The sequence below is a fragment of the Diaphorina citri genome, unplaced genomic scaffold (assembly GCF_000475195.1).
Source record: "Diaphorina citri unplaced genomic scaffold, Diaci psyllid genome assembly version 1.1 scaffold295, whole genome shotgun sequence".
Classification (NCBI taxonomy): Eukaryota; Metazoa; Arthropoda; class Insecta; order Hemiptera; family Psyllidae; genus Diaphorina; species Diaphorina citri.
The window spans coordinates 54950-69559 of NW_007377731.1; the positions used below are offsets into that span (position 1 = coordinate 54950).

At 40.8% G+C, this 14610-nt stretch overlaps 1 protein-coding gene across 1 annotated transcript in view; it reads right to left on the reverse strand.

Annotated features, from left to right (window-relative positions):
• The window catches only part of LOC103507192, a 37836-nt gene that overhangs the window by 6775 nt on the left and 16451 nt on the right, over nt 1-14610 (reverse strand). Inside the window, exon 2 of the mRNA XM_017443218.2 lies at nt 9065-9291. Within this exon, the coding sequence (XP_017298707.1) occupies nt 9065-9291 (227 nt within the window). The remainder of the gene's footprint in view (nt 1-9064; nt 9292-14610) is intronic.

Consider the following 14610-nt stretch of genomic DNA (forward strand, 5'->3'; position numbering starts at 1 on the left):
ATCCGCCCCGGGCGGGAATCGAACCCGCGGCCTAGCGCTTACAAGGCAGACGCACTACCAACTAAGCTAACTAGGCTGGCTAAGGTTATTGAAATATGGAGATTGATTGCAAAGAAGGCACCAAGTAATGTGATACTTATTCACAAAAATGTGAAAAACTGTAAAAAAAAAAAAACAGTTGGATACAAGGTCTTATCGTCCCGAAAGCGAAGAGAGAAGGACAGGATAGAAAGCCAGCCGTTCCGAGAACGAATCATGTCTGTTTGGCATTTAGGATAAAGTTCGCCCCGAGCAGGAATCGAACATATCGGCGCAGTTGGAACCCCGCCCTAATTACTTACAAGTTAAAGTGAGCGAGTGATAATTACTTTGCGATAAATTCACAGACCGAGGAAAAGGCTTAATTACTTGGTAATAAAAATAAAATCTATGCACTATGAACCTAATACCTCTCTACTATTAAGTTGCCTTTAAAAATAAAATCTATGCACCTACCTCTCTACACGAACCTTATCTGTTCAAAGTCCGCCCCAGGCGAATTATCAGCTAAATCTCCTTTAGGGGTGAGTTTTTTTTTTAACTTTAGCTCCCCTGGCAATGAATCTTAAAATTAGATTGTCAGAGCTTTAGAGAAGCAGAGCATAAGGAAATATCTCAGCTCTAGAACAGTAAGAAGAGCTGAAATAAAGACTAGAATGACTAGCCTTAGGTCAGTGGCGGCTTCGTGCAAGGGTTGTATTTTCACGCCGGAGGCCCCGGGTTCCATTCCCGGCGGGGTCGAAGTTTTTCAGCCCTGTGCTTGGAGTTCGGGGTGCACTCAGCCTCGTGGGAACAATTGAGTAGCTACTTTAATCGAGTAGCGACCAGTGGCGACATTATCAGTGTGAAACTGTGAATTGATAATAGCAGATGAGAATTGATAGTAAAGGAGACACTCATAGTAATCCTGTGATACAAACAAAAGTTGTGAAGAAGCTCTCTGCAGTCTCTGCTTTACCACAAAGATTTATGATTTGAATTTTCATCGGTTTCCTTTTAAAACTGAACCCTTGTTCTTTGATGGTTGGGGATGCGCCATCTTGGATTTTCATTGGTTGAGTTGAGGCGCTACCACGCCACCTAGTGGTCACGTCATCTCTTTGAAGTTGAGGAAGCAAAATTTGGTCTCCAGGTTCTGTTTAGAGGGAGCTGTGTGCTATGCCACATGTCCTGGTCGGAGCTTCACATCTCAGTCATTTGTTATCTCGCAGAGTTCATCTTGATATAAGAATTCTGCATTTGGATAAAACTAGAGACTGGAGATCTCTGATGGTAAGAAAAACCGTATTAGCGTGTTTGCGTGTGTATGTTTGTGTGTCCGACCCTGAGATCTGTGTTCCCAGCTTCCTCTCCTACCTATAACATCTAGGTAGGTACTCCTAATATAACTATAACATCTACTCGTAACTAATATTTTAATTCACTCCCATCTCGGTCTGAAATTGTGAATTTGTCTCTCTATAGCAAAATTCATACACCCATCATTTAAGTTTTCATTGAATAGTTTTCACTATACCTAAGGTAGGTGCAAAGGTTGCGCTTTACGACAAACCGTTCTTGAGATATTTTGTTCACAACCTTTTCAACATTTTCCACGAAATGAAAAAAAAATCTGGTGTGAACATCACACGACTTTCTATTACATTAAGTCGGACGGTTCTAAAAGTTTCACCATTCGATTCCGCGTGAAAAATCAAGGGCTTCTCACATAAAAAGAAAAACTTTTCGACTAGGGATCACTGCATTTAAACAATCGTACGTAGTAGGCAATAGTTCTAAACAAAAATGGACGCTCTTGGAGGGTTTCAGCAGTCATTATATAAAATGGACATTATATATAAAATGGACGCGGCACACAAGGGATCAAGAAGAGACCGCCCTAACATAATAATAACTTTTTTGGTATACGGTATAAAAACGGTACCTCGTCTCTTTTCCAGGCACCCCGTAGTACCTCGTACTCGGTTCTGCGGTTAAAGCTGAAAGCAGAGCTGCTGATAGTATTGATTTGAAGACAAGTGAGGAAAGAGTGTGCCCGCGGCAAAACAGAATTAAATCATACGCTAACCAGGCGGGAGAGGTTCTCAAAATTTTGAAAAAATCAAAAATCTACCTACTACAAAAAAATCGACTCCATCGGGAATCGAACCCGGGGCCTTTGGTATGCCCACTAGGCCACTTGGGTTGCCCGGCAGAGAAATAATAATAATAGTGCTTATTTATACGGCTCACATAGGACTGAAAAGTCCCTTTACTCCAGCAGTAGGCTACTACTATTATTGTGGGTTTATCTTTTCTTTATTCTGCCATCACCATTCGGCTACAGATGGAGCCGCTACAACAACATTGCCTATATTGTGACCAAATTATATTGAGGAGGAAATTTCCATACCTCAACTGGGATTGAACCCAAGCCCTCCTGTTTACCAGGCGAACATCTTGACCACTACACCGCGGTTTTTTGTGTGAGCAATGTGAGCATGTGTACCTGATGGTCAAGATCTTTAACCCATCAAATATACGAGACCTTGTTTAGACTGCTGGGGTAAAGAGACTTTTCAGTCCTATTCGGGCAGGATAAACAAAGCACTTTTCGTGTGAGCATGTGTACCTGATGGTCAAGATCTTTAACTCATCAAAAATACGAGACCTTGTTCAGACTGCTGGGGTAAAGGGGCTTTTCAGTCCTATTCGGGCAGGATAAACAAAGTATATTCTATTCTATTCTAATGAGATTGAACCCACGCCCTCCGGTATCCTAGCCCGAGTGTGTTACCCACTACACCACCGAGGCAGGGTTGGGAACGGCTGAGCTTGAGGGAGTTCAACCACAAACATGCACAGCACACATGTAAAGCGTTTTCAGAAGATGATGTGGTTGCCCTCAGCCCCAGGCTATAGGAGCTCGCTGATTTACACATGCCAAACTTTTATAGGGGAACGGAGCCCAATGTGGGTCGAAGGAACTTTGTGGTCACCATATGCCAAACATGCATAGAGGAACGTTATACCAAAACTACAGGGGAAATTACGATAATCTTGGGGAGCTCGCTGATTTACACATGCCAAACTTTTATAGGGGAACGGAGCCCAATGTAGGTCGCAGGAACTTTGTGGTCACCATATGCCAAACATGCATAGAGGAACGTTATACCAAAACTACAGGGGAAATTACGATAATCTTGGTCATACAAAGAAAGGCTTTGTGGTTCCACAAAAAACGTAATTTACACCAGCCAAATTTCATAGAGAGAAGAAGCCAAAAGTAGGTCAAGGGATGACAGGACTACAGTTGGAATTTAAATTTTGCATTATTATTTTGATTAAGTTTACTTGATCATACATGATTTCAAACTTTCACATTATTAATGAAGACAAGATAGATCAATCTAAATTTAAAAGTTTAACAAAAATTGAGCTCAGATTGTAGTCCTGGAAATTAGTAAATTAAACTAATGGCTAAAAAATAAATAAAATTAATATTCAAGCTCCTATTCCGTGTCACTGATTGAAACAACCTAATTTACCTAATTGATCTCTTAATAACATCATATAACATCACATATCTGTCTGTGGAACTTTATACATATGAAGTCGGATTAGAATGTTTTTTACTATCTCGGATCTACTAATCTCTCAATCTTTGATTAGTAATCAGTAGATAATTCTAGTTTTTGTCTAGAGAGGTTTGACAGAGGGAACAGTAACATTGGAGGTCTTATCGTCCCGACAGCGAAGAGAAGAGGACAGGATAGGAGAAAGCCAGCCGTTCCGAGAACGAACCTTATCTGTTGAAGACAAAATCCGTCCCTGGCGGAAATCGAACCCGCGACCTATTTGGCGTAAAGGGTGTTTTCAGTAATATTCGAGCAGTATTACCTACTCTTAATTTCAGAGAGAAAGAAAGAAAGAAAGAGAGAGAGAGAGAGAGAGAGAGAGAGAGATAGAGAAAGATAGAGAAAGAGAGAGAAATCACTTAATCCGATTTGGGCCTTCTATATTTAAACCATTTTTTCAGTTAGTAGGTAGTAGGTAGGTTAATAGGCATTTGTCATTCTTAAAATGCTGAAATCTCAGCAGGAGCCGAAATTGGGCTCTCTGGAGAGAGAGAGAGAGAGAGAGAGAGAGAGAGAGAGAGAGAGAGAGAAAATCTAGAATATTATTTATAAATAGCTTCGACATTAAAGTGTTAAAAAACAAATAAAATTAATATTCATGCTTCTATTTCGTGTCACTGATTGAAACAACCTAATTTACCTAATTGATCTCTTAATAACATCATATAACATCACATAGGTATCTGTCTGTGGAACTTTATACATATGAAGTCGGATTAGAATGTTTTTTACTATCTTGGATCTACTAATCTCTCAATCTTTGATTAGTAATCAGTAGATAATTCTAGTTTTTGTTTAGAGAGGTTTGACAGAGGGAACTGTAACATTGGAGGGCTTATCGAAATCGAAGAGAGAAAAGGACAGGATAGGAGAAAGCCAGCCGTTCCGAGAACGAACCTTATCTGTTGAAGACAAAATCCGTCCCTGGCGGAAATCGAACCCGCGACCTATTTGGCGTAAAGGGTGTTTTCAGTAATATTCGAGCAGTATTACCTACTCTTAATATTTCAGAGAGAAAGAAAGAGAGAGATAGAGATAGAGAGAAATCACTTAATCCGATTTGGGCCTTCTATATTTAAGCCATTTTTTCAGTAGCCCAATACAAACTAGGTAGGTTAAATAGGCATTTGTCATTCTTAAAATGCAGAAATCTCAGCAGGAGCCGAAACTGGGCTTTCTAAAGAGAGAGAGAGAGACTTTACATAGTAGGTATCTATACTCAGATTATAGAGCCTTAAAAAAAGGTAAGCTTTATTTTTTAGAATAGCATAGAATAGAATACAGACCTTGTTTATACTGCCAGAAATGCCAGATTGAACCGAAATTTTTACTGCCTAGTTAGTCATTAAAGTTATTTTTTGTTTACTTAAAATTAAAACCAAGACCTGGCAGGTATCTTTAGTGCTCTATAACCCTCTGTATAAGTATAAGTAGTACTTTATTTGGACTATTTTAGACTGTCAGCTTAGAACAAGTTGTTCCATTATCCTAACAGTTTATGTACCTTCGGCACTGTTTTCAAGTTATGATCCTCGCTTTGGTTTTCTCACCAAAGCTGCCCGAAGTATTTATGCATGGACCATTGCGTCTTCACTGCATTTCAAATAAGATGAGAGAATAGTATTGTCATTTTCTCGAGTTAAAATCAGTGGTGCGTCGTGAGATTTTTAAAAGGGGAAGCACTGGTTGCCTTCCTCTCTACGGTTTATGAGTTCCACCCCTGCTTTGTCACAAAAGCTGCTGTACAGTGATTTGCAAAATAAACAACAGATAGATAGATACCTATTACCTAAACATAACCCATAAAATCCGAGCTTTTTTTCCATTGGATCTTGCTGAATTTTAACCGCTTCTAACTCCGGACCGGTACTGCGGAACTATATCATATAATATTGAAAATAGTAGGAAATTTTGTGTTCTAACTAATAGACAAATCCCCGATGCACTCTGACATAGAGCGACTGAGATTTTAGCGAAAAAGAGAGATCAAGTTTAATATAGGCCTCGGCTTTCATGGGTTAATGGTTTACAGCTTTCCCCATTGAAATTCTCACCCCGCGCCACTGTCACGGGAGTATTGTCATTTTCTTCTCGCCAGAACCATCTCATTGTGACTGCGCATTGTCAACTAGAGGCATCTGGTGTGACTGCGCATTCGATGCGCAAATTATCGTCCCGATCCGCGAATAATGGGCGATAAATTTTGTTTCAACGAGAGCTATTCTGTACAGGGTGCTCGGAGGGTTCCGATCCAACCCGATTCGAGCCGATTTCCATCAGAAAGTCCGTCATAAATAAGGAAAAATGGCCAGCCTAGTTACCATGGAAGGTAGAGCGCCTGCATTGTAAGCGCTAAGCCACGGGTTCGATTAACGCCCGGGGAGAACTTCATCCTTAACAGGTGAGGTTCGTTCTCGGAACGGCTGACTTTCTCCTATCCTGTCCTCCTTTTCTCTTCGATTTCGGGACGATAAGACGATGACGATATCAAACCTCTAGAAAAAAAACTTTGTCAGTGGCTATGGCAGGTTTAATGAATGCATCAAGCATCACTTCTTGTCGGATCACTGAAATGGCTTTGAACCAGGAAAAGTTCAGTTCTGTAGATGCCCGATCACTTTCCGGTCACCCTGTACTATTATGTGCATAAGAAGGCATTCTTTGGTTTACATTTTACATTTGTATCAATGGACAGTTTGACAAGCTTAAGGGCCATCCTTAACACTTCTCTCCATTCTCGGTCCTCAATATCCCATGAGAGCCGAGGCCTACATTAAAGTCAGACCAAACTTGACCAAACCCTTCTCACTTTTTCGCTAATATCTCAGTCACTCCACGTCAGAGTGCATCGGGGATTTGTCTATTAGTTAGAAAACAAAATTTCCTACTATTTTCACTATTATATGATATAGTTACGCAGTACCGGTCCGGAGTTAGAAGCGGTTGAATTTCAGCAAGATCTAACGAAAAAAAAAGTTCGCCTCTCATGGGTTAACAGTTTGTATCAATGGACACTTTGACAAGCTTAAGGGCCATTCTTAACACTTCTCTCGTATTCTTGTTCCTCAAATACGTTTGATCGTATGTAGGTATGTCTATGCGCTTATACTGTTTGTAGTTATGTACGTATGTATACTAGGAATTATGTACGTAGTTATGTACGTATGTATAATTATGTACGTAGTTATGTGCGTATGTATACTAGGAATTCCGCAATGATTCTGCGTCAGTAGGAATGCTTACTACCTTACTAGAAACTACCTTACTAAACAAATAGCAAAGGTTGAGTGTGAAAGGCTTCCCACTCGTAAAATTTGTAGCCAAAACCAAATGTCAGCCCGAAGCAATCGCCCTAGTTAGGGCTGATTTTCGACAGTTATGTGTGTACGAAATTTCAGCAAGATCCAACGAGAAAAAAGTTCGGCTCTCATGGGTTAACAGTTTGTATCAATGGACACTTTGACAAGCTTAAGGGCCATCCTTAACACTTCTCTCGTATTCTTGTTCCTCAAGTACGTTTGTTCGTATGTATCTCTATGTATTTATACTAGTTGTAGTTATGTACGTATGTATACTAGGAATTCCGCAATGATTCTGCGTCAGTAGAAATGCTTACTACCTTACTAGAAACTACCTTACTAAACAAATAGCAAAGGTTGAGTGTGAAAGGCTTCCACTCGTAAAATTTGTAGCCAAAACCAAATGTCAGCCCAAAGCAATCGCCCTAGTTTTAGGGCTGATTTTCGACAGTTAGGTATGTGTGTACGCAATTTTTGTAGGGATTTCATCAACGACTTGAAATCGAGGAGCTGGGTGCAAAAAGGGGAATAAATGAAAATCATCAAACTGAGATATTTAACTTTAAAGTTTTCAATTTTTCATCTAAATCCTTGAAAAGTATGTTTAAAAAAACGCTGTAACTCATCGAAAAAAAGTTATCACTGCAGTTCAAACGCTGGAAGATAGAGCGCACCACGTTCTATTTCAAAAAACCGTTTTACGCAAAAAGGGTAAAAATACATATTTCCCTTTTTGCACCCAGCTCCTCAATTGCCAGCCTAGTCGCCTAGAGGCTAGTTAGCTTGGAAGGGAGCCTTGTAAGTACGAAGACCACTAGTCTCTGTGGGTTAGAATTCTGTCCAGATCGGACTTTATGTTACATTTTATGCTACAGGGAAAGGTTTGTTCTCGGAACGGCTGGCTTTCTCCTCTCCTGTCTTCCTTCTTCGCTTTCGGGACGCTAAAACCTCCGTTGCTACAGTTCCTTGAACATTTTGAACACAAGATCTCAAAGGCACCATAAAACACCATAAACAGTTAGGTGTTGAAGGCTGATTATGTTACAGGGAAAGGTTTGTTCTCGGAACGGCTGGCTTTCTCCTCTCCTGTCTTCCTTCTTCGCTTTCGGGACGCTAAAATCTCCGTTGCTACAGTTCCTTGAACATTTTGAACACAAGATCTCAAAGGCACCATAAAACACCATAAACAGTTAGGTGTTGAAGGCTGACGAACAATGGCTCGACCTTTTGGACTCTATCAAAGGCTTTTGCGAAATTGAGACATGGGTTTTTTCCCTTTGTTACAGTAGAACCTCGATTATTTCAACGGCCATTATTTCAACTCCAAGATCCGTTGTTTTTTTTCTATCTTTCAAAGGATATTCTATCTTATCAGAGGGAAAGATCATAGAAAGTGATGATTTCAACTACCCCCGGTCCTAATTAGTTGAAATAATCGAGGTTCCACTTCTACTGTAGAATGATAATGAAGTATCTATAGGTATCTTAAAGGTTTGTGCGGACCTTTTCTAAACGGGAATCCTCTTTTGAATCTCTCCTTATCTACATTTTCAAAGGCCACTAGGGCAGATCATGTGACCTAAATAACAATAAGAGAAAGGAACTTTGTGGTCACCATATGCCAAACATGCATAGAGGAACGTTATACCAAAACTACAGGGGAAATTACGATAATCTTGGTCATACAACGAAAGGCTTTGTGGTTCCACAAAAAACGTAATTTACACCAGCCAAATTTCATAGAGAGAAGAAGTCAAAAGTAGGGCAAGGAATGACAGGACCACAGTTGAAATTTAAATTTTGCATTATTATTTGATTAAGTTTACTTGATCATACATGATTTCAAACGTTTACATTGTTAATGGAGACAAGATAGATCAATCTAAATTTAAAAGTTTAACAAAAATTGAGCTCAGATTGTAGTCCTGGAAATTAGTAAATTAAACTAATGGCCGGAGCCCCAAGTGAGCGTATTTGGCTTAACCCCGGATTAAGCTATCTGATTGGTTGATTTCAAAAAATTTCCGCCAATCAGATTGCATAAATCGAGTTTAAATTCACTTTGTAGCCTCCGGCCTGCATAAATTAATTTGAAATTAAATCACTCACCGACAATAACAATATGGCCGAACGTATCCGGGCGGCGAGTGGCGGAACAATTCCACCGATGTAGGCGGAACTGCGTCTGACATTCCGCCAATCCAATGGCCACTCCGGAGCCTATGGCGGCCATAAGGTCTGGATACGCGACGCACATTTCGCGCTGCTTTGCCGTGAGGCCGGGAATGCGCGCGCAGATTATTTGCGCGCCCAGTGAGAGCGCGCCGGCGACCGAACTGTAACAGAGGAGAGGAGGGAGTTGAGGCCGGTTCACATTTGTGTTAGAAATGTTTGGGTACGTATTATTAATTATTCGTATTAGGTCGCAGGCCAGTTCAGGTTTTTATTAAGGGGGCAAAAGTTTTCGGAATTCAGCCCGAGGCAAAAAAAGCCCGAGGGGGGGGGGGGGCCTTTTCCCCCTCCAAGTTTGCAGTACACTCAGTACACTCATTACAAGTGCACCCACTCTCCATCTGTCCGGGAAAACCTCTCAACCAGTCAATACCCATACATGTTTATAGGTATTGTTTATAAACAGCTCATTGGTCACGCCTCCATAAGAAAAAAGTAATGGAAGTATTCATATTCACATCTGTTGAATTAAATTAAATCTGTCGTGTTTCATAGAGGGAACTGTAACAACGGAGGTCTTATCGTCCGTAAATCGAGGAAAGAAGATAAGGACAGGATAGGAAGCCTGCCGTTCCGAGAACGAACCTTATATGTTTTAGGTTAACCCATATTAGTCCCGTGTGACCATTTGGTAAAGCAAAAAGTACCTCCATTCGGGGATTTTTCTAATTTTCACTATTGACAACACAGTATTGGGAGTACCACCGATTGTTGGAAATCACATCAGGTGACAACTGTAAACAAACAGAAGATCATTTTCCACTTTGCCGTCGAAGTGATTTGTGTTCATAGGTAAGAAAAGACAAAAATCGAATTTTCGAAAATTTGGGCCCGATTCTCAAAATTTGTGTTTCTAACTGTGGGCCCCTCTCGATTCTGCATGCAGCGCACGTCCTTAATGACCATTCATTTAAAACAGAATAAAAAAACCAAATAAAAAAACGCCACAGAAACAATTGTACTCTTGGAAATAATAAAAAAAAAGTAAAAAAAAAAAAAAGCAGTTGATTATGTTTGAAGTAGTTACACGGTACACGGATCAGGTTGTGTAAGTTGTGTGTGTACCAGAGAAGAAACATGGATTTGATCTGCTGCTTCTTCTGCTTCTTCTTCTTCTTCTGCTTCTTCTTCTGCTTCTTCTTCTTCTTCTTCTTCTTCTTCTTCTTCTTCTTCTTCTTCTTCTTCTTCTTCTTCTTCTTCTTCTTCTTCTTGAGGTGCCGTCTCCGTTCCGGAGGTTGGCAAACATCATGGTTATTCTACACGTTATCCATAACGTATAGAAGTATTAGACTTCTTCTTCTCCTTCTCCTTCTCCTTCTTCTTCTTCTTCTCCTTCTTTTTCTTCTCCTTCTTCTTTTTCTTCTTCTTCTCCTTCTTTTTCTTCTCCTTCTCCTTCTCCTTCTTCTTTTTCTTCTTCTTCTTTTTTTTTACGGTTTTTTTTCTGCTCCTTCTTCGTCGTCTTCTTCTTCTTCTTCTTCTTCTTCTTCTTCTTCTTCTTCTTCTTCTTCTTCTCCTTCTTCTTCTTCTTCTTCTTCTTCTTCTTCTTCTTCTCCTTCTTCTTCTTCTTCTTCTGCTTCTTCTTTTTTTTACGGTTTTTTTCTGCTCCTTCTTCGTCGTCTTATTCTTCTACTTCTTCATCTTGTCCTCCTTCCTTTTTCTTTACTCCTAATTTTCCTTTCACAAGGAACTGAAGTTAACTTCCGTTCAGCGTGTTGTCAGCCTGAATTTGTGACCAAACGGGCAGTTTAGGGACACGTATTCCCGCCCGGGGCTGATTTCATTATGAACGGATAATGTTCGTTCTCGGAACGGCTGGCTTTATCCTATATTCTGCCTCCCTTCTCTATTCGCTTTCGGGACGATAAGACCTTGGGCAGTTACAGTTCCCTCTATCAAATCTCTTGAAAAAAATCCCAGTGAAAGGCTAAGTATAAAAGCCTGTAAGCCGTTCAAGCAGGGCCGGATTAGCCCCCCGCGGGGCCCGGGGCAGTTTCAAAGGCGCGGGGCCCCCAGTTTGGGCTGATCGAACTTGAAATTTTGACCAAACTTGACCAAACCCTTCTCACTTTTTCGCTAATATCTCAGTCACTCCACGTCAGAGTGCATCGGGGATTTGTCTATTAGTTAGAAAACAAAATTTCCTACTATTTTCTACCTAATTAATTAATTTTTGACGTACCTAATTCGTAGATATTTTCTTATCCTAATTTTCGCTGAACGCTAAAGTGAGCAAAATAAAATAGAGTGCCTTATGATTTGGATTTGAACCACCAACTTGAAATATTTCCAAAAGAGGGCATGTCCGAATAAAAATATGAAAGCGCAAAATGTATTTTGCTACAGCAGCAGCAGAGGGAACTGCAACTGATAAGGTTTTATCGTCCCGAAATCGAAGAGAGAAGGAAGACAGGATAGGAGAAAGCCAGCCGTTCCGAAAACATTATCCATTCAGGATAAAATCCGCCTCGGGCGGGAATCGCGACCTAGCGCTTACAACGCAGACGCACTACCAACTAAGCTAACTAGGCTGGCTCATGTCAGATCTCAATTCTTGTCTATGTACCAGTCTAATATAGTCTACTAAGTAGATACATACCTATTGTGTCAGGTAGATGTTGGTAGTGCCTATGTATGTATGTAACGATATTGTGTACCTGTATATGTTGATAGTACCTACATACCTGAGCAGGGCCGTATTTAAGTGGGGGACGAGGGGGTCCGGCCCCTCCGTTGAGCTCGATTTTTCTCCTTTACTGTACGTCAGACTCCGAAAAATCGGGTCCGAGTGGCCCCTGTCCCCCCCCCCCAGGTTGCAATTACCTATCATTGTCAGAATGGAGCAGTTGCAAATGGGTAAATATTATTAATAAAAGGTCGATTCCTATGTAAAAAGTTAAGAAAAATCCAAATCTGAGGTCGAAACTCCGAAAAAATAACTGTGAAAGGTCGAAAATTTCTTCTTCTTCTTCTTCTTCTTCTTCTTCTTCTTCTTCTTCTTCTTCTTCTTCTTCTTCTTCTTCAAGTATCGGACCTGTTGAACGTTACACCCTGTATGTGTCGAATCAAAATTGATAGGTTAGAATAGTATAAGTAGGTACAAAACTGCGGATTCTGCGCGGAAGAATATTTTTTCTACTGCGGTTGATTTATGTCGCGAGGAAGATTTATGCGGCCCGGTGCCGTGGGTTGCGGCAAAATCAACAGGAGTGGGCCGCCCCCGAAATCGGCCCCCTTGGACTTTACTACTCTAGTGCGGTCTTCTTCTTCCTCGCCTTTTCCCGTGTTCGGACGGGGTCGGCGTTTTTCGTCCGCCTCTCATTCAGCCCTATCTAGGGTGTTTGCTTTGGACTGACATTTCCTAATTCCTACTTAAAAATATAGAAAAATTCACTCGGAAAAAACGGTCCACAAAAGTAATTAAGAAAAAAGATTCAGTGGCCGAATTCGGAAATCCAGTAGATAGGCCGAAATTTTCTTCTCACTGATAAAAGGTTCTTGGGGCCGAAGCAGGGTGCACTCAGCAGGCATCTTCTCTGCCACGTCCACACACGGTCGGAGTCAGCCAATTATAATGTAGCATTTCAATTGAAAATAATTACAAGACATCTGACTTGTAAATACACATAACACGGAATCTGCGGAGTATGCAGTGTTTGGGCGAACTTGTGACTATGTAAAGTAGAGTCAGGGGCAGTTTTAGGGTTCTCTGTTTTAGGCAGTTTTAGGGTTCTCTGTTTCAGGCAGTTTTAGGGTTCTCTGTTTTAGGGTTTTGGGCAATTTTAGGGTTCTCTGGGACGGGTTAGGAGCAGGCTCGGATCTCATTGGGGTCACAATGTGAATGGATATCAGGGCCGGTTATAATGTAGCATTTCAATTGAAAATAATTACAAGACATCTGACTTGTAAATACACATAACACGAGATCGGCGGAGAATGCAGTGTTTGGGCGAACTTGTGACTATGTAAAGTAGTGTCAGGGGCAGTTGTAAGATTCTTCAGAATGGGCCTCTGTTTAGCTGAGTGAGTGAGTTGTAAAAAATAATGAAAAACTCTTTGAATTTTGAGTCAATTAATGAACTTCGGCGAACAAACAAAATTAATGAGTTTCTGGAGTAGAGATGGGTGAGTGAGTTAGAGTTATAAATAATAGAAAGTAAAAAGAACTACTCTTTTCATTGAACTACTCAGTAAATTGAGTCAATCAATGAGTTTGGGCGTTTGGGCGAACTTGTCACTATGTAAAGTAGTGTCAGGGGCGGTTTTAAGGTTCCCTAGGACGGGATAGGAGCAAATTTGGATCTCATTGGAGTCACAATGTGAATGGATATCAGGGATGGACACAATATCTCTAAATGTGTTCCCTATTAAATTTTAGAAAAACTGGAGGAACTTACTGGACTGAACATTAAAAATGGCAGTGACTTGAGTGAGAAATTTCGACTGGCTACACTGATCATTTTCTTACATTCCTATTGTCAGGGCCGACTGCAAGTTTCTCTAACATGGGGCTCTGCTTATCTGAGGTCTGGAGTAGAGATGATCCTCAAACTTCAAAGCTCTATTAGTCTATATTATTCATAACTTACGTAGGTATTTATTATTCTCTAGGGCTAATACTATAGGGAAACAATATCTTTTTTTTTTTTTTAAGACGTTTGACAGAGGGAACTGTAACTGCTATGGTCTTATCATCCCGAAAATCGAAGAGAGAAGGAAGACAGGAGAGGAGAAAGCCAGCCGTTCCGAGAACGAACATTATCCGTTCAGGATAAAATCCGCCCCGGGCGGGAATCGAACCCACGGCCTAGCGCTTACAAGGCAGATGCACTACCAACTAAGCTAACTAGGCTGGCAAACAATATCTTATATTAATTATGAACGCTATGAACCATCTAAATCCAAAATAGGTTCTCCATCCAAATTGACCTTATGTCACGTCTCTTCATCTTGTCTCCCACCAGGACACTCCATCTTCGTATCCGAGGTGACTCTCTCCCGAAATAAATCTTGAGCAAGCCCCCTTGCACCTCTTGGTATCCTCTTAATGGAATAATATATGGACTCACAGCTTTTCTCTGGAATAAACCTGATTGTGCGGACTTTTTAGAGCTGTTGCAGGTGAATTTTAGAGAAACTGAGGAGGTTAAAATATACCAGTGAGGGTGCTTCGAGGTTCCATCAAGGCCGGGGGATAGCAGCTTAACTCCAAACACAAAAAGCCTACACCGAGGCTTGGGTGTAGGGGCGAACAGCCCTAAAGGATGGGTTAGGCTACTACGAATCTAACCCCCTCAAAGCTGTGTGCTTTCCGCTCCACTTTGTTTTTAATGTTATTTGCCTCAAATCAGCCCTGATTTGTAAACGTTCAGTGTTTATTTATTGTGCATACATTGGTATTTGATTCGAGCCAGTAGTAAATCAAG